Below are 26,992 nucleotides of genomic sequence, written 5' to 3' on the forward strand. Positions count from 1 at the left end.
ATTGATAAAAAAAAATGCACCTGAATGAATTCATTTTTATAGGGCCCCAGTGCTGTTCCTTCCTGTCCCTCTACCCTACTCCTCTGGCCAACAATAACCCCTCACAAAAAGGGTCTGGTTGATCATAGCTCTTTTTTGTTTGTTTTCTAAGAAGATTAGTAAGGCTCAGCAGTGATTTTGGCAAATGATGCCATATTTTTTTATATTAAATGTAAATAGAAAACAGAGGTTTAGAACTTGAGAAGAACTGGAAATGGATATCAAGATGAGCTCAAAAAATAAATCAAAGGTGATTGGAAAGCATTTGTGCTTGTACTCAGCACTGGTTAGGCCACACCTTGAGTCCTGTGTCCAGTTCTGGGCCCCTTAGTTTAGGAAAGATGTTGAGCTGCTGGAAGGTGTCCAGAGAAGGGCAACAAAGCTGGGGAGGGGTCTGGAGCACAGCCCTGTGAGGAGAGGCTGAGGGAGCTGGGGTTGTTTAGCCTGGAGAAGAGGAGGCTCAGGGGAGACCTTCTTGCTCTCTACAACTCCCTGAAGGGAGGTTGTAGCCAGGTGGGGGTTGGTCTCTTCTCCCAGGCAACCAGCACCAGAACAAGAGGATACAGTCTTAAGCTGTGCCAGGAGAAGTTTAGGCTGGATCTGAGGAAGAAATTCTTCCCAAAAAGAGAGATTGGCCATTGGAATGTGCTGCCCAGGGAGGTGGTGGAGTCACCATCACTGGAGGTGTTCAAGAGGGGATTGGTCGTGGCACTTGAAGCCATGGTTTAGTTGTCATGAGGTCTTGGGTGACAGGTTGGACTTGATGATCTCAAAGGTCTTTTCCAACCTTATTGATTCTATGATTCTATGGATGAGGCACTTGGTGCCATGGTTTAGTTGATTAGACGGTGTTGGGTGATAGGTTGGACTTGATGATCTCTGAGGTCTTTTCCAACCTGGCTGATTCTGTGATTCCATGAATAGATGCCCAACAGAGAGTGTAAACAAGGAGGCTAAGATCTTAGAGTCTGTTCTTTCCAAATGTGAACATAATTCCCCATGACATTGGTGTGTACCCACAATGTTGCAATGGAGTTAAACAGGAAAAAAACAACCAAGCAAACAAGCAACCAAGCAAACAAACGCCCCACAAACATAAAATCCAGTGTGTATACTAGTATTACAAACTGTGAGAAATTATCAACATTTCCTAAGAGCTCCAACTCCACAGATCTTCAGCACTTGCTGTGGCCAAAGTAGTTGACCCTGGACAACCCCTTACCCTATGTTCCTGTGCAACCTGGTGCAGGTGAGCCTGCTTCAGCAGAGTGCTTGGACTAGATGATCCCCTATCCAGACCCCGTGTGGTAGGTTGAGAGAGGGCTTAGCTCTCCCTCCTCCACAGAGTAAGAAACCACAGCTAACTCAGTCGAAGAGCAAAAGCTATATATTTACAAGCATATATGGAAAGCAGGTTATATATAACACAATATATACAGGTATTTACAATATATACACAGAAATACACAGCAAAGACAAATAACACAACAAAAATCCCTCCCTCAGGGAGGGATCCCCTCTTTGGAACCCCCTCTCTCCCCCCCTTACCTCCCTTTTTCCCCAAAAAGGGGTTAGAGAGAGAGAAAGGCAAGTTACTAAGGAAAAGAGTTGTTAGCAAGCTTCAAAAGCCCATGCAGGATTAGTGTTTGCTTATCTGAAGGCCAAGTCCAGCAGTTCGCAGAAGAAGCAGGCAGGGAGAACAGGCTGAAACACCAAACTCCCCCAACTCCCAAACCGAACTGAACTGAGGGAAAAAAAAAATTTTCCAACCGCTTCACAATCTAAAGCTGAATTTTTGTTTATCAACCAATGAAATTCGTTTAGAATATCAGAATGTTTTGGTTCTAGTACCAAAAACATTAGCCAGTGTGTTCCAGCAGTGTTTGTTCTTAAAGGCACAGCCTCAAACGACCACAGTCCACCCCTTTCTAAACAATTTCATTGGCTGTTCGTACTGTCCATCCAACCCAGAACAATATTTACAGTTCGTAAGTTAAGTTCATCGTTCATTCCGGCTATACTCAGATGTAGATGATTCAGAAGTCCAAGAAAATCCAAAATCAAGAAAATGGAAAACAGTTTGTCTCTCCGCAGACGAAGCGAAGAAAAAGGGAAACAGGGACTCAGGGACTCTCAGTTGACTCAGGGCTCTCAGGGTTCTCAGGGTTCGTGCACCGTAGATTCCTCAGGGACTCTTTCCTTTGGACGCGCTGTAGCTGTACAACATTCTGAAATTAAACTCTCTCAGCTAAAGTTAAATCTCTTTGTGGAATACACTGAATTTCACCATTCTCTTGCATTACCCAATAAGTGTGACCCGGACCTTCTGCTGAAACCACCCCTCGGACAGGTTTAGCCTCTCCTGAGGGCGAAAATACCCAAACAGTTTTACCTAACAGATTCTTTTCCCTAACAACAGGAACTCTATCACCTTCTACTTTCTGTAGCAGATCAGAATGTGCAGGTCCAGCTCGGTTCACTGAACCTCTACTGTTCACCAGCCAGGTTGCTTGTGCTAAATGTTTCTCCCAGTTTTTCAAAGATCCACCTCCCATGGCTTTGAGAGTGGTCTTCAACAAACCGTTGTAGCGTTCAATCTTCCCTGCAGCTGGTGCATAGTAAGGAATATGGAAAATCCACTCAATACCGTGCTCTTTTGCCCAGCTCTTTACAAGGTTGTTCTTGAAGTGAGTTCCGTTGTCTGACTCAATCCTCTCTGGAGTTCCGTGTCTCCACAGGATCTGTCTCTCCAGACCGAGAATGGTGTTGCGTGCAGTTGCATGTGGGACTGCGTAAGTTTCCAGCCATCCAGTGTTTGCCTCTACCATAGTAAGCACGTACTGCTTACCAGAACGAGAACGTGGTAGAGTGATGTAGTCAATCTGCCAAGCTTCACCATACCTGTATTTGGACCATCTGTCACCATACCACAAGGGCTTAATTCTCTTTGCCTGCTTAATAGCAGCACAAATGTCACAGTCATGGATGACTTGTGTGATAGCATCCATGGAAATGTCTATGGATCTGTCACGAGCCCACTGGTATGTTGCATCTCTGCCTTGATGTCCTGACGAATCGTGAGCCCACCGAGCTAAGAATATCTCACCTCGGTGTTTCCAGTCGAGATCAAGTTCAGAGTCCTTGTCTACTTGAGAAACTCTTGCAGCTAGATCTGCCTGACGGTTGTGCTGCTGTTCCTCAGTAGCTTTGCTCTTGGGAATGTGAGCATCAATGTGTCTCACTTTCACTGGAATTCTCTCGATTCGATCAGCAATGTCTTGCCACAGTTCAGCTGCCCAGATGGGTTTTCCTTTCCTCTGCCAGCCATTCTTTTTCCAGTTCTTTAGCCAACCCCATAGAGCATTGGCTACCATCCATGAGTCGGTGTAGAGATAAAGCTTTGGCCATCTCTCACGTTCAGCCACGTCGAGAGCTAGCTGGACAGCTTTTACCTCTGCAAACTGACTGGATTCTCCTTCTCCATCCTTCGCCTCTGCAACTCGGCGTGTTGGACTCCACACGGCAGACTTCCACCTTCGCTTGTTCCCGACGAGACAACAGGAACCGTCTGTGAACAAAGCATATTTCTTTTCATCATCAGAAAGGTCATTGTAAGGAGGAGCTTCCTCAGCACGAGTTACTCTCTCCTCTGGAGGTTTAGCACAGTTGGTATCTTCAGGCCAACTTGAGATCACCTCCATCAGACCAGGTCTTTCAAGATTTCCCATTCGAGCTCTCTGTGTTATCAGGGCCATCCACTTAGACCAGGTGGAATCTGTGGCATGATGTGGTGTGGAACCTTTGCCTTTGAACATCCAATTCAAAACTGGCAATCTGGGAGCTAAGAGAAGTTGTGACTCAGTTCCAATTACTTCAGAAGCTGCTTTCACTCCTTCATAGGCATCTAGAATCTCTTTCTCTGTTGGAGTGTAATTAGCCTCTGAACCTCTGTAACCTCGACTCCAGAAACCAAGAGGTCGTCCACGTGTCTCACCTGGAGCTTTTTGCCACAAGCACCAGGTTGGACCATTGTCACCTGCAGCCGTGTACAAAATGTTCTTAATGTCTGGACCATCTCGCACAGGTCCCAGACCCACTGCTTGGACTACTTCTTGCTTTATCTGGTCAAAGGCTGCTTGTTGTTCAGGTCCCCAGTGGAAACTGTTCCTCTTTCGAGTCACATCATACAGAGGTTTCACAATCTGACTGTATCCAGGAATGTGTAGTCTCCAAAATCCCACTATCCCCAAGAAACGTAGAGTTTCTTGCTTGTTCGTGGGATTTGCCATGGTAGAGACTCTATTTACCACATCCACTGGAATGTGTCGGCGTCCATCCTGCCACTGCACTCCCAGAAACTGGATCTCTGTGGTAGGACCTTTCACTTTGTCTCTCTTGATGGCAAAACCTGCATTCAGGAGAATGTCCATGATTTTGTTACCTTTCTCGAAGACTTCCTCAGCAGTTTTACCCCAGACGATGATATCATCGATGAACTGGATGTGTTCTGGAGCACCACCTTCCTCCAGAGCATCATGGATTACTGCATGACAGATGCTGGAGCTGTGGATCCAGCCCATTGGCAGTCTGTTGAAAGTGTACTGGATTCCTCTCCAGGTGAAAGCAAACTGAGGCCTGCATTCCTCTGCTATGGGAATAGAGAAGAAGGCATTAGCGATGTCTATGGTAGCATACCATTTGGCCTCTTTGGATTCCAGCTCATACTGGAGTTCCATCATGTCTGGTACTGCTGCACTCATAGGCGGAGTTACTTCATTCAGGGCTCGGTAGTCCACTGTCAGACGCCAGTCTCCATTCGGCTTTCGCACAGGCCACACTGGACTGTTGAAAGGTGAATGAGTTTTGCTGATGACTTTCTGACTCTCCAACTGACGAATCAGATTCTGAATGGGCAACAAAGAGTCACGGTTGGTTCTGTATTGTCTGTGATGCACAGTCGAGAAGCAACCGGCAACTTAATGTCCTGAATCTTGTGTTGTCCCACAACTGCAGATTCATCAGAAAGCTCAGGTCTAGCAGACAGCTTCAGTTTTTGTCCATCAATTTCTACAGAAGCTACTCCAAAAGCCCATTTGTAACCTTTAGGGTCTTTGAAACGCCCTTCTCTCAGAAAATCAATCCCCAAAATACAAGGTGCATCAGGTCCGGTCACAACTGTATGCTTTTTCCATTGTTTACCAGTTAAGCTTATATTAACCTCCACTTTACTTAACTCTTGAGATCCACCAGTGACTCCCAGAATAGTTATGGACTCTGATCCCTGATAATTTGATGGCAATATGGTGCACTGAGCTCCTGTGTCAACCAAGGCCCTGTACTTCTGAAAGTGTGAAGTGCCAGGCCACTGGATGTACACATCCCAATAGATTCTGTTATCTGTATTACCCCTCTCCTCCCCCTGGCGGGAGGCAGGGCACCCCTAGTTATGGGGAACATGTCCACAGGTGCAACGAGCACACTGTGCAGTGTTAGAACTGGAGCCACTGTTGGAGCTACTAGAGTTGTCCTGGGGAACTGTAGAAGTAACAGCTACCCTTCTGGTATTGCTACCTCGGGTTCTGCCACTTTGCAGTTCTCTCAGTCTCCTGAAAAGATTAGAAGTTGGTTGACCATCCCACCTGTTCATGTTCTCACCAAACTGATCACGCAGGGTAATCCAAATAGTCCTACGTGACTGCCTTGGTGGTCTGTTTTGGTTTGATCTGTTTTGGAATGACCTCCTTGGAGGATGTCTATTCCTCACAGATGAAACCTGTACCCACCTGGAGGAAGAATTGGAATCATCTCTTTGTGCCAATTGGGAGATGGTGTTTTTAAATTCATCCTTCAGCTCTTTCATGCAATTCTCCAGTTTTCCAGACAGAGTTTCAATGGCTGAAACCAAAGAAACACGTGTCATGCTATCATCCAATTGTCTCAATTGATCAGTGAATTGGCCAACCGTAAGAGGAGCTCCACCATAATTTCTTGCTACAATTCTGCTTGCCAGAATGTTTGCATAATTGGAAGGAGCAAGCTTGATGAGCTTTTTAGTAAGACCATTTCCTACAGGAACATCATCAGGATTCAGAGATTCATGTTCACCATAGAGTACCTCTCTAACAGCAAATTCTCTCAGACGCTTGATTCCCTCATCTATGGTAGTCCAGGGCTTAGGATTCCATGGAAGATCATCTCGGGAAGGGTATCTCATGAGAACCGCCATTAGAAGGCGTATCCACAGATTAACCTTACCGAGAGCCTTGCCTAGATGTCTATCTATTCCATTATCCTTTGAGAGAGTTCCTAGCTGGGCTGCTGACTTGTCTCCAACCATTAGAGCTGGAGCACCTGTATCATAGCATCTACCAACCCAAGCGAGAACTGGCTCCTTATCTGCTCTGAGATAGTCTTTTCTCACATTTCTAAGCTCCTCACGTGGTGAAGAGCAGTCGGTTATGTCATCTTGTTCTTGCTCCTCTGCCTCCTGTTCCTCAACTTGTGGTCCCAACAACCTCTCAAGGATCCCTTTAAGCTGAGAGGCACCACCACTAGCTGCTGTCCTACCAAGAGATGCATCTCGATCCTCTGATGATCTCAATAACTCAGCTATATTTTTAAGACAGATTTTCTCTTCCTCCCCAGCAGAAGAACCTTGCTGTGCATCCCCGTCAGCTCCTGAATCAGCTTTAGTCTTACCCTTCCTTGTTGTTAAAACTGCTACTTGCTTTACTGGAGCTGTGTTTGGGTTTCCAGCTGCCTTATTATCAGAAGCTGATAAGCTTTGAGACAGATTAGTTGCTTTGGAGGACGCTTCCGCTCCTGCCATGGAAGAAGGAGGAAATGACTTTGCCTCGTTAATGGTGGCTGCCTGGGACACAGGAGCCGCCATGTTTGGGGCTACTGTAGCCCCTGGCTGCTTGCCAGAATCATCACCATTGCTATTCAGAGCTGCCTTGCCGATTGACTTTTTAGCTTTATCTTTAACTGACACAGATTCTCCATTATCATCCTCACTGGATGTTCCTGAAACAGAGCTAGGGTGGCGTTTTCGTCTCTTTGTCCTCCGTCTAATAACAAAACATGCCTTATAAACTTTTCTCTCCCGGTACAGTGTCACTAGCAAATACACATTACTTATCACCAGCAGCAGGACTACACACATCAAGAAAATCAGCTTTGGATCCCAGCCATCACTTAAAATTACCCTTTCACCGAGCGGAATCTTAAACTCTTTTATCTCAATAGGGAGTGTGCTAGATGTAACATTCCTGTACTTTTTAACATAAAAGAATTCCAGGCACTGATCATACAGAAGCCGAATCTTGTACTTAAACCACAAATATAATTTTTGCATTATATATTTACCTATCTTATCGATAATCATACCCAGGCAATACTTGTAGATCAATACACCAAAGACCGAGAAGAACAGACGCTCAAAAAGCCAAAACACCTTCATGTTTGCTCGTTCGACTTAAGCAAGCAATAAATCAAACTAATTTGTCAGCAAGCCCCGAGTTGGGCAGCCAATAAATGTGGTAGGTTGAGAGAGGGCTTAGCTCTCCCTCCTCCACAGAGTAAGAAACCACAGCTAACTCAGTCGAAGAGCAAAAGCTATATATTTACAAGCATATATGGAAAGCAGGTTATATATAACACAATATATACAGGTATTTACAATATATACACAGAAATACACAGCAAAGACAAATAACACAACAAAAATCCCTCCCTCAGGGAGGGATCCCCTCTTTGGAACCCCCTCTCTCCCCCCCTTACCTCCCTTTTTCCCCAAAAAGGGGTTAGAGAGAGAGAAAGGCAAGTTACTAAGGAAAAGAGTTGTTAGCAAGCTTCAAAAGCCCATGCAGGATTAGTGTTTGCTTATCTGAAGGCCAAGTCCAGCAGTTCGCAGAAGAAGCAGGCAGGGAGAACAGGCTGAAACACCAAACTCCCCCAACTCCCAAACCGAACTGAACTGAGGGAAAAAAAAAATTTTCCAACCGCTTCACAATCTAAAGCTGAATTTTTGTTTATCAACCAATGAAATTCGTTTAGAATATCAGAATGTTTTGGTTCTAGTACCAAAAACATTAGCCAGTGTGTTCCAGCAGTGTTTGTTCTTAAAGGCACAGCCTCAAACGACCACACCCCGTAATGTTGTGATGTTGCAATTAAGTTTGTGAAGGCAATGCAGAGTTGATTGATCCCATATCTTCAGGCTTGTCATAGAACAGTTTGGGTTGGAAGGGACCTCCAAATGTCATCCAGACCAACCCTGCTGCAGTCAGCAGGGACATCCTCCACTAGATCAGGCTGCTCAGAGCCTTGTTGAACCTGACCTTGAATATCTCTGGGGAAGGGGCCTCAACTACCTCCTTGGGCAACCTGTTCCAGTGTTCCACCACCCTCATGGTGCAGAACCTGTTCCTTCTATCCAATCTAAATATATTCTTCTCTTATTTCAAACCATTGCCCCTCATCCTATCACTGCAGGCCTTTGGAAACAGTCTCTCTCCAGCCTTCTTGTAGGCCCACTGACAAATTCTGATCATTGTGCTGTTGTGTTTCACCCTTCCTAGAAACTCTGTAGTGCTTTCTAATTAGTAAGCTTAAAGCATTGACTCTCACTGTAGTTCAGTCTCTTCAGAAAAGCTCATAAAAAGCCAAGTCTTTATTTCCTTTGTCAGCCTATCAAGACACCTTTATACTTCCACAACTGGGAAGTATACTTTAGAGAGTAAATAAAAGAAAATAAATAACAGTAATAAAAAGGAGGCTGTACAGTAGAATACCCTCTTACAGTCAAATACTTTAAAGCAGCATATCTCAGGCACAAGCAGAGCTCTGTGGTGCAATTGGGACATTAAAATGCAGCTGTGCTTCATCAGAAGAGTGGAGACTTTTCTCTGTTTAGATGATAAGTGTACTTTTCTTACTTCCATTGTATTTGAAAACAGACAGTTTGCCAGATGGAAAACCCTGTAAAATTCCTCACTCACCTCTTTCTCTCAAAGATTTAAAGTTAGAATACAAAAAGCAAGACAAGTGAGACAGAGAAGGAACTACTACACCATTTCCATGATGTTCCAGCATCCTTAAACCAAAGGAGCAGAAAGGGACTGTGTGTTTTTATGGTGTAGCTTCCAGAGTGAGCAGAGGTACCTTCTACAGTGGTCAGAGTGAGTGGTGCCACACGAAGCTGGCAGTGCCATATTAAGCTCAGCAAAATGTCTCACCTTAAGGTGTGACTTGAAAGGGATTATTGAATATGAATGTGAAATATTGGATTTTAACAATATTAAAAATGTGGCAACAAGAAGTAGTTTGATTCTTCACCTTTTAAAGTCACTACAAATCTTTAGGGGCATGCTTCCAACCATTGCAAGAGCTTTTGTGTCAGATATGTGTTAGGAAAAGTACAGGCTTCTGACTAGAAAGCAGTGTAAGATGCCTGTATACAAAGGACTGCAGGGACAGTGTGCCCAGGTGGCCAAGAAGGCCAATGGCATCCTGGCCTGCATTAGGAATAGTGTGGCCAGCAGGAGCAGGGAGGTCATTGTGCCCCTGTACTCTGCACTGGTTAGGCCACACCTTGAGTACTGTGTTCAGTTCTGGGCCCCTCAGTTTAGGAAGGACATTGAGACACTTGAATGTGTCCAGAGAAGGACAACAAGGCTGGGGAGAGGCCTTGAGCACAGCCCTGTGAGGAGAGGCTGAGGGAGCTGGGATTGTTTATCGTGGAGAAGAGGAGGCTCAGGGGTGACCTCATTGCTCTCTACAACTACCTGAAAGGTGGTTGTAGCCAGGTGGGGGTTGGTCTCTTCTCTCAGGCAACCAGCACCAGAACAAGAGGACACAAGCTCAAGCTGTGCTTGAGGTGAGGAGAAAGTTCTTCACTGAGAGAGTCATTCATCATTGGAATGTGCTGCACAGGGAGGTGGTGGAGTCAACATCTCTGGAGGTGTTCAAGAGGGGATTGGATGTGGCACTTGGTGCCATGGTCTAGTCAAGAGGTCTGGGGTGACAGGTTGGACTCGATGATCTTTGAGGTCTCTTCCAACCTTGGTGATACTGTGATATACTGTGATACTGTGACACTGTGATGCTGTGACAGGACATGGGGCAATGACTTCAAACTATAGAAGAGCAGATTTAGATTGGGTGTTAGCAACAAGTTCTGTACCACAATGGTGGTGGAACAGTGGAACACGTTGCCCAGGGAGGTGGTTGAGGCCCCAGCCCTGGAGATATCGAAGGTGAGGCTGGATGATCACAACCTGATTAGAGGACACAGTCTCAGGCTGCACCAGGGGAGGTTCAGGCTAGATGTTAGGAAAAAGTTCTATACAGAAAGAGTGATTGCACATTGGAATGGGCTGCCTGGGGAGGTGGTGGAGTCGTCATCACTGGAGGTTTTCAGGAGAAGACTTGATGGGGTGCTTGGTGCCATGGGTTAGTTGTTTGGGTGGTGTTGGATTGGTTGATGGGTTGGACACGATGATCTTGAAGGTCTCTTCCAACCAGGTTTATTGTATGTATTCTAGTTGGGGATGTCCCTGCTGACTGCAGAGGGGGTTGGAAGAGATGACCTTTGGAGGTCCCTTCCACTCCAGCCCAGACCATTCTGTGATTCTGTATGCCCGAAGTTAGGTTTGAGCATACAAAGTGTTCGCTGAACTTAGATGTGTAGGGGAAAGAATTCAATTCTCCAATCCAGCTCTCGAATCTTCAATGTGATTGTTGTGTCCAACTAAAAGGTAATAGAATAGAATAGAATAGACCAGGTTGGAAGAGACCTTCAAGATCATCGTGTCCAAGGTGATGTTTAAAGTCATGAATGGACCTTCCATACCTAGATGTAGATTTAGTGTTGGCAAAATACATTTTGTTATGCTAATTATTTTAAATTTCTTTTACATGTCTGATGACAAAAGCAATGGGAGGTACACTGAGATTTTCCCTTCATAGACAATGCCACAGAATCACAGGATGTTGGGGCCTGGAAGGGACCTCTACTCCACTCTGGAGCACTGTGTCCAGTTCTGGAGACTCTCTTCCAGGAAGGATGTGGAGGTGCTGGAAGGTGTCCAGAGAAGGGCCACGAGGATGAGCAGGGGGTTGGAGCTGTTCCGCTATGAGGACAGACTGAGAGAGTTGGGGTTGTTCTGTCTGGAGAAGAGAAGGTTCTGAGGAGACCTTCTTGTGGTCTTCCTGGATCTAAAGGGGGCTCCAAGAAAGCTGGGGAGGAACTTTTGAGGGTGTCAGGGAGTGATAGGACTGGGGGGAATGGAGCAAAACTAGAAGTGGGTAGATTGAGATTGGATGTTTGGAAGAAGTTGTTCCCCATGAGGGTGGTGAGAAACTGGCACAGGTTGCCCAGGGAGGTGGTGGCAGCCTCATGCCTGGAGGTTTTTGCAGCCAGGCTGGATGTGGCTGTGAGCAACCTGCTGTAGTGTGAGGTGTCCCTGGCCATGGCAGGGGGGTTGGAACTGTATGATGCTTGAGGTCCCCTTCCAACCCTGACAGTTCTGTGATTGGAGAGCTTACTGAACATTTCTATGATTGGTCTAATATTACTTTCTACCAACAGAGTTTTGATGACGTGGTTGAGTGTGAACAAGATAGTTAAACAGAAAGAAATCTCTGCTTAAGCTTCAGGCCATTATTCATGTGCTGAGAGTTTTTTAAAAGTCAGTGGAGAATTATATTTTTGCTGTCCTCATCCAGATTCTGAAATAAAGTTGAAAGTAATGACATGCTAATAAAACAGGAGGGGGAAGCTGGTACAAAGTATTTGCTGTGTCAGCATGTTGGCTCCTGATGTAGTCATGGGAATACTCCTTGAGTCTAGTTGGAAGTGACATGTTTAGTGTGAAGACCTCTTTCAGCTGAGGTGAGCAGTGGGGGTGGGAGAGGAATGAGCGGCATCGACTTTTAAATAATGTCAAGACTTCATCCCTGTTGTAAACAACTTGGGGTGGGTATTTTTTGCATCATTTTCTAGAGAGTATCTTACAGTATCTGGAGGAATAATTGATATTTCTTTTCTCCTCAGCCTTTCATTACTTTCTGTACCAATTTTTCTTATGGCTGAAAGGGCTCATTTTGGGCACGTACTCCAAGCAAACTCGCAGGCATTCTGCCTCTCTCATTGTGCAACTGGACGTGAGGGAGTGAGAAAGTGTGTAGCTCTCCCTGTAGAAGCAATTTCCATGTGTGATACCTTTTATTATTTGTTCATTTTGGTTATTTGCCTGCTTGACTTGGTAAAAAGCCTAAGCCTGAAAGCATAAGCAAGGGAAGAAAATCATAGTTCATAGCAGAGCATGGGTAATGCCTCAGACTGTGAGTTGGCTGCTGGGGTGGGGTTGACATCACCCCCAAATGAATCTGGACAACCACACCCCCAAAATACAATTGCCAGACCAGCTCAGAAGGTTTTGGAAGCAAATGAAGCTCTAGTTGCAAGCAAAATACACTCCAGAAATATGAAATGCAATGAATATTTACAACATATATAATAGATGTACAATAGATAGAGAGATTTATTCATTTGTTTACTGTTTGTTTGGTTATTTATTTACTTATTTATTTATTAAATTTATTTTGGAGACTTAAGCATACAAGAAATGACTGAGGGAGCTGGGAAAGGTTAGTTTGGAAAAGAGGAGGCTGAGGGGAGACCTCATTGCTGTCTACAACTACCTGAAAGGACCTTGTGGAGAGGTTGGTACTGGTCTCTTCTCACAGGTAATTAGTGATAGAACAAGAGGGAACAGCCTCAAGCTGCAGCAGGACAGGATTAGACTGGGCAGTAGAGAAATCTTTTTCCCAGCCAGAGTGGTCAGGGATTGGAATGTGCTGCCCAGGGAGGTGGTGGAGCCCCCAAGCCTGACTGTGTTTCAAGGTGGCTTGGATGTGATGCTTGAGGCTATGTTTTAGGGGTGACCCATGTAAAGTAGGTTCTGGGTTAGACTTGGTGATCCTGAGGGTCTATTCCAACTTGAATGTTTCTGTGGTTCCGTGATTTAAATTTTGTAAACAACACAGAAACTCCTCAGACCCCCCCAGGGGGACTGTTCACCTCCTCCCCCACTCCCTCCCTCATTCCTGTCACCTCACACAGAAGTCAAAACAGAGATCCCCTGGCAAGGCCATGCGAGAGAGAGATAGAAGTTACAAGGAGAAGAAGAAGAAAAGACAGCAAGAACTGTTTCTGCCTCTGCTCTATATCCCCAGTAGCTATCCAATGAATTATTATTACTTTAGCATTAATTTTTTCTTTTGCATCCAATGGTAATTTATTTTACTTTCAGCCCTGTGAGGAGAGGCTGAGGGAGCTGGGGTTGCTTAGCCTGGAGAAGAGGAGGCTCAGGGGAGACCTTCTTGCTCTCTACAACTACCTGAAAGGAAGTTCTAATCAGGTGGGGGTCAGGCTATTCTCCCAGGCTACTTGAGATAAGACAATAGGGCATGGCCTGAAGCTGTACCAGGGGAGGTTTAGGTTGGCTGTTAGGAAGCACTTCCTGACAGAAAGGTTGATTAGGCACTGGGATGGACTGCCCAGGGAGGTGGTAGAGTTGCCATCCCTGGAGGAATTTAAGAAAAGCTTGGATGTGGCACTTGGTGCCATGGTTTAGCTGATGTGGTGGTGTTAGGTCATAAGCATCTCAACATCTTTCTTAAATTGAAGGGCCCAGAACTGGACACAGGACTCAAGGTATGGCCTAACAAGTGCTGAGTACAGGGGCACAATGACTTCCCTGCTCCTGCTGGCCACACTACTTCTGATCCAGGCCAGATGCTGTCAGGGGTTGGGTTTGTGTCAGACTGAGAAACTGGAATATAAGCATAGGAATTTTGGGGAGATATCTGGATGTGAGAGAAGCAATAGGAAGGTTCATGCATTGAGAAACTTGGTGCTGGGTGGGTGAATGCACTGCATTGGAAGCCATTCCCTGTGCTCCCCAGTGAAAGGGCTGTGGGGCTAAAGGGGCACACACAAAACAGAGACTTTGGACTTTCATGTATCCTCTGCTCAACAAATGACCTCGACTGGTTTTGGGAACAAAGCCAAGCTTAAGCTGACAGTTCTCAGCTGTAGAATAAGAAGCTGTACTCTGCAGTGTTGGCTGGAAGGTCTTTGTTTTGCCATGCTGCTCTGCAGCAGCCAACAGCTGTGCTGTCTGTCTGCATGAAACCTGTGCGTGTTCATTTACTTCCAGTGTGGCATTTTTTACAGAAGTACTTTGCAAGGATAGAATTTGACTAATTACTACCATGTTTTTTTTCCTTTTTATTTTTCCCACCATGATAATTTTAACCTTGTTACTTAGTAGTCATGTAAAATGTTCTTAAAAAGTTTAGTAACAGTTCTTGCTGGGCTTTGTTATCATCATTAGTGTAAGTGCATGCTTAAAATGAATCACAGAATGTTAGAGGCTCAAAAGCTCACCCAGTCCAACCCCCCTGCCAGAGCAGAAGCACCTAGAGAAGATCACACAGGAACACATCCAGGTGGGGTTTGAATATCTCCAGAGAAGCAGACTCTGCAACCCCCTGGGCAGCCTGTTCCAGGGCTCTGTCACCCTCACAGGGGAAAAAAATTTCCTCATATTTGTGTGAAACTTCCTCTGCCTCAGCTTCTACCACTGCCCCTTGTGCTGGCATTGGGCATCACCCAGCAGAGCCTGGCTCCAGCCTCTGGGCACTCACCTTGCACAGCTTTATCAACATGCATGAGGTCACCCTCAGGCTCCTCCTCTCTTCCTGGTTTTGAGCTGCGAGGTAGTCCAGACCAGGAGGCAGAAAAGATATTTTACTACTTTTGGGGGAGTAAAAAAATAATAATGCTGCACACTGTTTGAAGCTACAGAGCCCTCAGCTCCCTCAGGCTCTCCTCATAAGGAAGATGTTCCACTCCCCTAATCATTTTCATGGCTCTGTGCTGGACTCTTTCAAGCAGTTCCCTGAAGTCCTTCCTGAACTGAGGGGCCCAGAACTGGACACAATATTCCAGATGTGGCCTCACCAGGGCAGAGTAGAGGGTCAGGAATATATGTGGGCTTCCTCTGAACTGCTCCATGAGGATAGCAGCAAAAGTGTTTTAAAGTATATCATTGGGCAAACTCTTCTGTACCCTTAAAATGCTGCCTGGATACACAAATGGTCACCTTTCTGGAGAAGACAGAGTTTGCAGCATCTTGTACACCAAGCATATTCTTGGCAATGTGTGGTTTGCTTTATGAAACTAAATAAAACCAGGGAAATGCAAATGGGGGCAAGGGAGGAAATGAATGTTTTCAGCTGAGATTTGCACAGAGATGACAGGTGAATGAGGTGGAGAGGTAAAGAACAGCTGTTCCAGATGGCAGCAGCTTCAGAAGGGAAAATGCAGGAGTCAAAGCAGTCAGACTGTAGGAAGAGATGATATTTATGTAGGATGAGTGGTGCTGGCAGGGAGATGAGTGTTGGAGGTCACTGGGAAAAGTACATCAAACTCTGTGTAGGAAGTTTGTCTTTTAAAGTAGCCGTTTCCTGTCAAATGAATATTTTTCAGTCATTTTCAGCACTGATTGCAGGTATTTACCTGAAAGCTTTGGGCTACCCGAGCAATCAGCATTTTCTCTTACTCCTTGCTGCCTAAGCTGAGTTTTGCATTGACAGCAGGCAAGAATAAGCAATCCTGAAAATGGCAGAAATTTCCTAATGATTCAATTCAGTTTTCATAAGTCTTATTTTTGAAGCATTCCTTTTGTCTCTTTAATCCACTGCCTGGAAATTAAAGCTTGAAAGGGGCTTAAAAATCTAACAGCCCTGATTTGAGGGGTTTAAAACATACAGAATTCTTAAAAGGCCTGTCACAGTGATGTTACAGTTTGAAGGGGGAACTGTAGCCTAGTTCCTGGCTGCAAATACTGAAAATAAATGAATAAAATTATTACCATTGGATACAAAAGGAAAATAATGCTAAGGTCTGTAGAATTCATTGGCTTGCTAATGGGGTAGAGTAGAACAGTTCATGCTCTCTTTTCTTCTCCTGTTGCTTCTGCTTGCAATTTCTCTCTCTCCCATGGCCTTGCTACAGAATGTCTGTTTTGATTCCTCTGTGAGGTAGCAGGAAGGAGGGAGGGAGTGGGGGAGAAGGTGAACAGTCCCACTGGATCCAGCCTGGAGGTCTGAGGAGTTTCTGTGTTGTTTATAAATGCTCAATCTCTATCTATTGTACATCTATTGTGTATTTTGTACCTATTCATTGCATTTCCTATTTCTGGATTGTTGCTTGTTTGTGAATAGAGCTTCATTTGCTTCTAAAACCTTCTGAGCTGCTCTGGCAATTCATTTTTTTTTTTTTTTTTTTTGGTGGGGGGAAGGTCTCCAAATTAGTTGGGGGATGACTTCAACCCACCACAGAGTGTAATTTGAGCTACTTCTGCATAAATAGTTCATACAAGAAACAAATATAAACCAGTACGAAACTAATTGAATCATAGAACTGTCAGGGTTGGAAGGGACCTCAAGGATCAGCCAGTTCCAACCCCCTTTCCATGGGCAGGGACACCTCACACTACAGCAGGTTGCTCATAGCCACATCCAGCCTGGCTGCAAAAACCTCCAGGGGTGAGGCTTCCACCACCTCCCTGGGCAACCTGTGCCAGTGTCTCACCACCCTCATGGGGAACAACTTCTTCCTAATATCCAATCTGAATCTACCCATTTCTAGTTTTGCTCCATTCCCCCAGTCCTATCACTCTCTGACACCCTAAGAAGTCCCTCCCCATCTTTCTTGTAGCTGTCTTGAGATACTGGAAGGCCACAGAGGGCTCCTCAGAGCCTTTTCTTCTCCAGACTGCACAACCCCAGCTCTCTCAGTCTGCCCTCACAGCAGAGCAGCTCCAGCCCTCTGCTCATCCTTGTAGTCCTTCTCTGGTCACCTTACAGCACCTCCAGATCCTTCTTGTAATAGGAGCTCCAGAACTGGACAGAGTGCTCCAGGTGTGGTCTCAGCAGAGTGGAGCAGAGGATGAGAATTACCTCCCTGCCCTGCCGGCCAGCGAAGCAACAGACACAGGGAAGTGAAAGCAGAGAGAGATGTTGGTCTCTGCTGCCCAGCAGCAGGACACTGGTCAGTCTTGGGCCGCAGGGCTCTCTGGGCTTGGTGGCTCCTCTGGAGCACAGACACCATGGATGCATCCCCCCCAAACTTCCTTCTTTCATTTCATTCTTCTATCTGAGTTGACATCATCTGGCATGGAATACCCCTCTGGCCAGTCTGGCTCAGCTGGCCCAGCTGTGTCTCCTCCCAAATTCTTGCCTACCCCTTAGCATATTCATGGGGCAGGGAAATGTTGGAAGTGCACAGCCTTGGGCTTGTTCAGCAGTAGCCAAACCCTGCTGCTGCAAAACACAACACTAGAAGGATGCTTTGAGAAGAGTTGACTCCAGCTCAGCCAAACCCAGTATACATCAAAACAGAAATTCTTTGTCATGTGAAGTAGCCTCTGGGTTGAGAGAACTGATTTTCATGAGTGAGCAAAGGGATGATCGTACAGCGCTAAATGTATTAAGTGCTTATGATGAATGCTTTGGAATACTGCAGATGAAAGGTACAATGTGATTTTTGTTCTTTTTTTCCTCCCTTCCCTTCCCTTCCCTTCCCTTCCCTTCCCTTCCCTTCCCTTCCCTTCCCTTCCCTTCCCTTCCCTTCCCTTCCCTTCCCTTCCCTTCCCTTCCCTTCCCTTCCCTTCCCTTCCCTTCCCTTCCCTTCCCTTCCCTTCCCTTCCCTTCCCTTCCCTTCCCTTCCCTTCCCTTCCCTTCCCTTCCCTTCCCTTCCCTTCCCTTCCCTTCCCTTCCCTTCCCTTCCCTTCCCTTCCCTTCCCTTCCCTTCCCTCCCTCCCCTCCCCTCCCCTCCCCTCCCCTCCCCTCCCCTCCCCTCCCCTCACTTCAGGGGCAATTTTTGACGAATCTGCCAAAAAGGATGAGGAAGTTTTTCGGATGGCAGTTGCTGATCTCAACCAGAATGATGAAATCTTGCAGACAGAGAAAATCACCTGCTCAGTGACCTTCGTGGATGGCAACAACCCCTTTCAGGCCGTGCAAGAAGGTAGGACACCTCAACGAGGTTCTGCTGCTTTCTTCAGAGTCATAGTACTACCCTGACAGCTTCCTAGCTTTGTGAGAAATGTGTGATTGATGTTGACTTCTTTTTTCATAGAGCATAAACTGCAGCATTTTGTGTTGGATTTGGCTGCTGTGGTTTGTGTTGATCCAGCGACGTCAAGCTTAGTGTTTATCCATTTTGTGAGCAAAGGCTCTTGGAAAATGGTAGAGGAACCAAGGATGATTTGCTGACATCTGCCCTCTCTTCCAGGCTGTTTTGAAGTTGTGGTCAAACCAGTAGCCTTTACTCTGTGAATTCTCAATGCTGCTTTTCTTCTTGCCAAGGAGCACTTGGAGAACAGAGGTTGTTGTGTGGATAATGTTTTCAGCACACACGCCTGAAAGTGTTGCCTGTTTTATAGAAGAGATTAGAGATAACCTCGTGACTCGGCCACCCGTGTCCAATACGATTCTGTACTCACTCCATTCTTTGTTTTTTCCCCAGTTGTTGGACAAGAGATGATGTTGCTTTGGGCTCCTGTGACAGCAGTAGGGTGATAACAGGGTTCAATATTTGGAATCCCTCTGACCTGGATTAGTAAATCCCTGGTGTGACTGAGCAGCTGTGTGGAAAGACAGATACATGAAGTCTTGAGAAATGTGGGTTCTGATTTGTTTCCCGAGCATTCATTATTTCTTCTCTGTTCTGGCACAGTAGCTTCTGTCTGAGATGCAGATGATGTTAAATAAACTTCTCTTAACAAAATGTTGATGGCTTACTATACCCTTACAGGCTCTGTATTGACACTTGACATAGAACTTGAGATGTAAGCAGCAAACTCACAAACAATTGCTGTGATACTTAGAAAGTCGAAGGTTAATAGCTGCTTGACTTCAGTGGGTTATTGACAGGACCTTGTTAGTTAAAAGGTCTTTAATGCTTATGTGACAATTTTTTATCAGTATCATTTATAATTTTTAAGAATTTAAGGTTTGGGTTTTTTTCTCTTGTAAAATCGTATATGTGTAATGAGAAGTCTGGGCTCGATAAGGCTGAAGCAGAAAATTGAAGTGATTTTGAAAGTGTTCCAATCAGAATCTATTTCAATCTCAAAAGACCAAGATAAAACCTGAAGGTATTGAATGCTTTTAGAATTCCAGAGTGTAACAACAGGTAAGTGAGGTCAATCTCTTTTTTTTTTTGGCTGCTTTCCACACTGCTAGTATTTCCACTATTTCCCAGTTGATCCAGGATGGACAATGCTAGCTGAGGCTCTGTCGTTAGCACTGAAACATACCACAGCAGCTAATTTTCTTTATCATTATTAGAGTGCCTGCAAATTATTACACAGAATGGTGTTTCAAGCAACTTATTTCTTTCTAACCTAAAGAGTGAGTCTGGTGAGATTTGCTCTCTGATACAGATTCCACCCCTCCAAAAAAAGTGTGTGTATATATATATATATGTGAAAGAAAGTTGTGGGGCGAACTAATTCAACCCATAACAGCAGTAAAGCAGAACCGTCTTAAGAAGTTCATGACCTGAATATGTCAAAGTTAAATTCCCTAATTTATTTTTTTTGGTAAAAGTTGCATTTATTGCTTTTGAACACACTTTGGTATAGTCAATACTTGAAATGTGAACAGAGTGGATTTGGCAGGAAGTTTGTGTTGAGGTTGGGGGTGGGGGAAGACCTGTTGTGATATCGATGAGTTCAGTAAAGTGCTTGCCAGTAAAAAGTGTCTCTAGTAAATGGGTGGTGAAATACAGCTGTGTGGTTAGCAAAGGCTCATCTTCACTACTTTGTAAGTGCTCTGTAGTTTGTTTGGTATAATCTGAGTGAAGGACAAAGGCAGCATCTTTTGTGTTCGTGTGTCTGTGCCGTGTTGGCTGTTGAACTATTTTACAGTGATGGATGTGCTTCTCTTAATTTGTTTTAACTGAATACAGGCAGGAGCTGCACTGTGATGTCTCAAATACTTTGCACCAGCTTTTGCCCTTTCTCCCTTCCTCAACATCTTGCAACCACTTGCCTCCTCTTGACAACTGAACTTCTTGAAAGCATTAGTAGCAGAAAAGGGGACCGCTGGAACCGTTGCCACCTCTTTCGCAGTGTGCTGGGTTAAGCCCAGCCTAGGAGGGGTGGGCTGGAAAACCTAGCCACAGGTGGGCAAAGAAACCTGACCCCAGGTGGGCAAGGAGACCTGGTCCAGCTCCCAGGGGAAGGGGCCCCCTGCTCAAAGTTTATTCCACTCCCACTTTCTGTCCACAGCCCTATTTAAGACAGGCAACTTCTTACCTCTCTCTCTCCTGCCCTCCTCTCTCCCACACCCTTCTGCTGTTGCTGTGAACATGTGGTCCCAGAGATCTAAGGGCACTGTATCCAAAGAGAACCCATCTTACATCCAGAGAATCTTTTGCCAGTTGCATCTGGTTTTGCATATATATTTATTTATCCCTTTTCCTTATACCTCTGTGGCCTTCCTTTCACATAAATACTTTTTGGATTTTTTGGTTAAATTTACCATTTTTTTTACTTCCGAATCGGTGCAAGACTCTTCTTTCACTGCTTTACCTCTCTCTTCTCCTCCTGCTTAATTTCCTTTCCCTAGGGGGAAAAGGGGATAGGGCAGGCAACCTAAAATCTGTTTGGCTCCAGGAAAAAAGCTTAAAAGGCTACACATAGTTTATCCCTTGGGAAAATACTAAGCCGAACTGCTCTGTACTTATCACCACAGAAAGGTCATTGAAACACTCAGGCCATTTCTGTATTCCAGTTGTGAAAGAATCACCAGAATGAAGCTAAATCTCCTGGTTTTAAATGTGTATGGCATTCAGTATGCGCAAGCTTTCTGTTTCCATGCCAGCATGACCCTTTCCTTTATGTGAGCATAACATTAATATGAGTCCTAGGTAGCATGACCTCTCCTATCAGGTAGAGGAGACTGAACTGCAAATTTTAAGTTATTTATTATTATAGTCTACTATTATTAAATATATAAAGTGCATCGAGTTTGCTTTGTTCTTGTTCACAACATCTGAATTTCTGTTATGATTTTGACATTTTGCATTATGTCTAATCTACAGGATAGCCTTTAAAAGAACAACAACAACAAGAAGAAGAGCTTTTAATGTTTGGCTAAATGTTAATTTAAAGCAATGAAGCCATAGTAGCGCCTTAAAAATGGATCTGATTTTTTCCTGAAGTGTGGCACTTTTAGTGAAGACAGAAGGTTCTTAAAATTGGCCTAGGGTTTTGGATTTCAACAAGGCCAACAAGAAGTCATGAGCGAATATCTGATCAGGCATTAAGGACAAAGGAGATATTTACCAATCTGTTGTTCATAATGATCCCCTAATGGACAGCAGGGTAGCGTTTCCACCTTCAATTTTATTAATGAAATTGCTAATTAACTCCCAAATAATGTAGACAGGAACTCTGAGATACTTAATATTGATTTGGGGATGTAAAGATAACTAATATGAGACAATCAGCTGCTGTGCTGTACTTATTGTTCTTCCCTTCCGATCGATTGTTATGAATTATGATGGCGCCCTGAGATGCCTTCCATTGGTACCTTGGGGCACCTCATTAACGCTTCTGATCGGAGCCACGAGACTCTATTGCAAAGCTGAATGCTTTTATCCCAGGAGAGCTGTGACTGGCATGCCCCAAAATGTCCCTGGAAGTGCCCTCAGGGACAGGTTGTAGGATATTCATGCAGTGACTCACTAATTGAAGTCCTACAGGTTTGATACCAAATTTTAAGTCAAGCTGTAACTATTCTGTCTTGATAAATGCTTAGCTACCTGTGTCTCTGAATATAGCTTGCTTATTGTGTTTGGGAGACCAACAACACATCATGCTACAGCCAGCTTTGACCAGAGAGGGGTTCACACAGGCAACGTGGAAGGCATCCTCTGGCTAATTCCATTGTCAAACCTAGCACTGAACAGGCCCAGTTGTGTTTCCCCCAGGTAATGCTGCAGTCCAGTCAGGACTAACATAATGTCCATGTTGGCATTCTGCATACACAGAATATTCCAGTGCTCTTCTGGGTGGTTTTGCTCTAGAGTACAGAAATAGGAAGTGAAACTGAGTTTCTATAATGCAAGGAAATATTTCTTGCCTTTCCTCTGTGCAGTGGATGTGGTTCACTGTGCAACTCTTGTCTGCATGGGATGAGGTTGTCCTGTGGTGGGGGACTGTCTTGGTCTGGAGGAGGGGAAATAAACTTGGTTCTTTGTGAACACTCCTGTGTTATGAAACTAGAGGCACAAACAAGGCCAAATATCAACAGCTCTTGAGGCTACTTATTAACAGAATAAAGGGGACGGAACAGAAGAAGGGAGAGAGGGAAAAAATGGAGAGAGAGAGAGAGAGAGAGCAGGAAAGGCATTATATGACCACCCTCTCCCCAGCCCCAAGACGATTTGGGTCTGTGGAAGGGTGCTGCTGCATCCTTGCTGGTTTGTGCTGTCTGCACTGGAGGAGGGGAGGGAGAGATCCTAAAGTCCAAGTCCTTCTCTGAGCAGCCTCCAAAATAGGGTGTCTTCAGTAAAGATGTCTTCTCTCTTCTCCATGAGTTGCAGCATGCAGAACTTAGGGGACAGAGAGAGGGTCCCTCCTGGTCTGCTGCCTCCAGACTGCATGGTGATGTCGTTTTTCTCCTGAGTCTGTCCTTTTCTCTCCTTGTGTTCTCCTGAGCAGGCATCGCTCAGGTCTTTTATACAGTGTTTTAGTCACAGTTCTTTTAGATATGTGTCCAGGAATTGTCCCCAGGGAATCTTCCTGTGTATTTGTCTCAGTCCAGAGAGGGAAAGAGGCTCAAGTTTTTTAACACTGCCATCTTATGTAATTAGAGGCACAAATGAGGGCAAAATATCAACAGCCCTTGAGTCTATTTATTAACAGAATAAATTGGACAGAACAGAAGGAGAGAGAGAGAGAGGGAGAAAAAATAGAGAGGGAAGAGGGAGAAAGAAGAGGAAAGGAATTATATTACCACTCCCCACTTCCCAAGATGGTTTGGGTCTGTGGAGGAAGGCTGCTGCCTTGTTGGCTGTGCTCCACTGGAAGAGGGGAGGGAGAGATCCCAAAGTCCAAGTCCAAGTCCTTCTCTGAGCAGACTCTTCAGCTCCATGAGTTGCAGCAAGAGGAACTTAGGACACAGAGGGAGGGTTCCTTCCTCGTCTGCATCTCCCAGGCTCCATGGTGATGCCTCTGTCCTTTTCTCTCCTGGTATTGTCTTTGTTTTTCTTCACAGCAGACATTGCCCAGTTGTTTTCCTTCTCTCGAGCCAGTAGTTTTGTGCAGGTGTGTAGGTATGTGTCCAGGTGGTGAATCCATTGCATCCTTTGCACCATCCTTCCTCCCTGGGGTAGCTGATGGGTAAAGACGATCTTGTCTGTGCACATTCCAGAGGGTGCTTATCCAGTGGCATCTGCCCAATACACATCAGTTATTTTCTGGTCAAGGAGCAAAGGTGATTTTATCTTTGTTGAGTCACATCAAGAGAGACAAGATTGAGTCTCTTGCAGTATTCCTTCTGTGCTTGCAGGGGTCTGGTGGAGTGGGAGGCCTCAGCCTCCTCCTTCTACTTTTACCTGTCCATACACAGAGTACACATCAGGCATTTACCATGCCAGGTGGTGAATCCATTGGATAGTCCAGAAGTCTTTTCACCATCCTCCCTTTCCAGGGTAGAGATGTTCTTGTCTGTGCACATTCCAGAGCGTTGGTACCAGTGGCTCTGCCCATTACACATTTCTCTTGCCTGGGAGCAAAGGTGATTTTATCTTTGATGATTCACATGGAGAGAGACAATATTGAGTCTCTTACAGGGACAGAAGTCTGGGACAAGACTGGTTGGTAGGTCAGGGTGAGATACCAGTGAGATACATGGTGAGGGGTGCATGACTCCAGGCTGATGGGCACAGGGAGGAGGAGAGGAGTGGCTGAGGGTGGCTGAGACATGTCAATAGTGCATTTCAGGCCCTTGTGGCAGCTGCAGCCCAGGTGCTGTGATGTATGGCAGTGAGAGGCACCTGGGGAAACATCCAACAGGACAGGTACCTTCCTCTCTTCCTTTCTTCCATGAAAATGCTACACAATACTTATAATACTCTGTAATGTGAGGCCTCAAAATACTGAGAAAGGAAGAATATTGTGGCTAGATTTTTATGCTGTGCCCCAGTGGGGTGCTGCAAAGTAAAAGCAGGAGCTTAAGTTGTCTTTGAATGCTTGATGAGGGAAGTAGGGATTGTCACCTTGTCCATGGTAGTAGGTCAGTACTGCGGCACTGTGAAAGAAGGAATTAGGGTGTCAGGTTCATGCTAGTGGCAATAATGATATATATTAGAGTAAGCTTTACTTAATTTCCTTGGAGACTTCAATTTACAGCAGTACTTAAGTAGGGGTGGGAGAAGCCTTCAAAAGGTTTTGAGTTCTGCAATATATTTAAACTGCAGTTCTATTTGCAAAGTCATGAGGCCATATTTCTTTTTAATGCTTTGGGTTTGTGGTTTGTTGTTGGTTTTTGTTTCTGTCACTGAGAAATTTTGGCAAAAGAAACAGATTTGCTTCTTTCCTGCTTCTCATAAAATCATTCTATTCTCTTACTTCTCTCACTTTCGTAATTCTTGTGCTCAGTTGAATGCACTAATAATGAATGCACTTAAATTCTGGGGTTTCCTCCAGTCCTTAATTTCTCATTAATATTATGATCATATGGTTACTGAATGTCTAATGTGAAACATGCAGCAGCCTGTGCATTTGTATAGAATTCCCTGATGGGTTACCTGGATAGACAAATTGCAAAATACTCTGTTTCAGTCCACTGCTAATGATTATCCAAACCCTCATCTTCTACATTTCTTCCCACAGAGCTGTATTCTTGAAATACTCTTTTACTTATATTTAAGTGCAAGTGTTTTTCACTGAAGCAAATATTATTGCCTGCTCTTAATTCCTCTCTCAATAGGAAAAGTGGAAAGAAGGGGGGTTGATAACTCAAATTTTAGAATCATAGAACTGTCAGGGTTGGAAGGGACCTCAAGAGACCACCCAGTTCCAACCCCCCTGCCATGGGCAGGGACACCTCACACTACAGCAGGTTGCTCACAGCCACATCCAGCCTGGCTGCAAAAACCTCCAGGCATGAGGCTGCCACCACCTCCCTGGGCAACCTGTGCCAGGCTCTCACCACCCTCATGGGGAACAACTTCTTCCTGACATCCAATCTGAATCTACCCACTTCTTGTTTTGCTCCATTCCCCCCAGTCCTATCTCTCCCTGACACCCTCAAAAGTCCCTCCCCAGCTTTCTTGTAGCCCCCTTCAGATACTGGAAGGCCACAATTAGGTCTCCTTGGAGCCTTCTCTTCTCCAGACTGAACAGCCCCAAATCTCTCAGTCTGTCCTCATAGGAGAGCAGCTCCAGCCCTCTGCTCATCCTCATGGCCCTTCTCTGGTTGTGTTGATCTCTACAGCCCCTATACTGCCACTCCCACTTGCATCCTAAGAGTAACAGAACTAAATCTGCAGGACTTTGTAGTGCTTGAGGCATCCACAGCATCTGGAAGGTTGCAAAACTCAGCAGGACCCATGTCCAAAGCTATGTAGGGTCCTCAGAGATCCACTGCCAATATCTTCAATCTGATGGCAAACATTTTATTTTGTGCTGAAAGGTTTTATTATTATTACTATTATTATTATTATTGCTTGTATTAGTAGTAGTAATACTGTTATTGTTATTATTTCTATTCCCTTCTTCTACCTCCTTTTTTTTGGACAATATCATGATTTACCTACCTTAAATAATGTCTCTATAGTAACCTAAAGTTGTCTTCTATAGGCTCCCTATGACACAAGGCAAGTAGATTTGACTGATGCTGCTTGAAATACATTTTGTTTGACAAGTTTTCTTATTGCCATCACATATATGTGGGCTTTTAATATTTATTTTACTTTTTTTTAAATCAACCTTTTTGTCATTCAGGTTAGTCACCAGAGGATGCTTACAGACACCATCTCAAGCCCTCGTAATGGCTTTTGAAAGCTTGTTGTGATCAGTGAAGTAAATAAGGCAGTGAGTCATAGCTAAATGGGATTCGGCTGTGGAGTTGCAGAGGATTGTAGGGCAGCAATATGCATGAAGGGCACAGGCAGGATGCTATTCAAGCAAAGCTCTATGGTGAGAAATTATGGCCTGATGGATGTATCTGCTTTGGCCTTCAAGACTACAGGATCACAGGATGTTAAGGGTTGGAAGGGACCTCTGGAGAGCTTTGAGTCCAACCCCCCTGCCAGAGCAGGACCATAGAATCCAGCACAGGTCACACAGGAATGCATCCAGATGGGGCTTGAAAGGCTCCAGAGAAGGAGACTCCACAACCTCTCTGGGCAGCCTGTTCCAGTGTTCCGTGACCCTTACAGTGATGTTGAGGTGGAACCTCCTGTGCTCTAGTTTCCATCTATTGCCCCTTGTCCTATCACAGGGTGCAACTGAGCACAGTCTGTGTCTTCCCTCTTGACCCCCAGCCCTCAAATATTTGTAAACATTTACTAAATCCTTTCTCAGTCTTCTCCTCTCCAGGCTAAACAGCCCCAGGAATATCATCAGTGAGAGGCACATCAGGCAGTGCTGCAGTCCTTTCAGCATCCTTGTAGCCCACCAATGGACTCTCTCCAGCAGATCCCTGTCCCTCTTGAACTGGGGAGCCCAGAACTGGATGCAATATTCCAGGTGAGGTCTCAGCAGGGCAGAGTAGAGGGGGAGGAGAACCTCCCTGGATCTGCTGGACACACTCCTCTGAATGCACCTCAGGACCCCATTGGCCTTCTTGCCCC

General features: G+C 45.1%; 1 protein-coding gene across 2 annotated transcripts in view; it reads left to right on the forward strand.

Annotated features, from left to right (window-relative positions):
* The window catches only part of GRID2 (glutamate ionotropic receptor delta type subunit 2), a 1,073,619-nt gene that overhangs the window by 217,400 nt on the left and 829,227 nt on the right, over nucleotides 1-26,992 (forward strand). For both annotated transcript variants that reach the window (XM_054163312.1, XM_054163301.1), the window contains exon 2: nucleotides 17,990-18,145. In XM_054163312.1, coding sequence (XP_054019287.1) covers nucleotides 17,990-18,145 — 156 coding nt within the window. The remainder of the gene's footprint in view (nucleotides 1-17,989; nucleotides 18,146-26,992) is intronic.

The sequence above is a fragment of the Dryobates pubescens genome, chromosome 1, assembly GCF_014839835.1.
Source record: "Dryobates pubescens isolate bDryPub1 chromosome 1, bDryPub1.pri, whole genome shotgun sequence".
In the NCBI taxonomy this organism is placed as follows: domain Eukaryota; kingdom Metazoa; phylum Chordata; class Aves; order Piciformes; family Picidae; genus Dryobates; species Dryobates pubescens.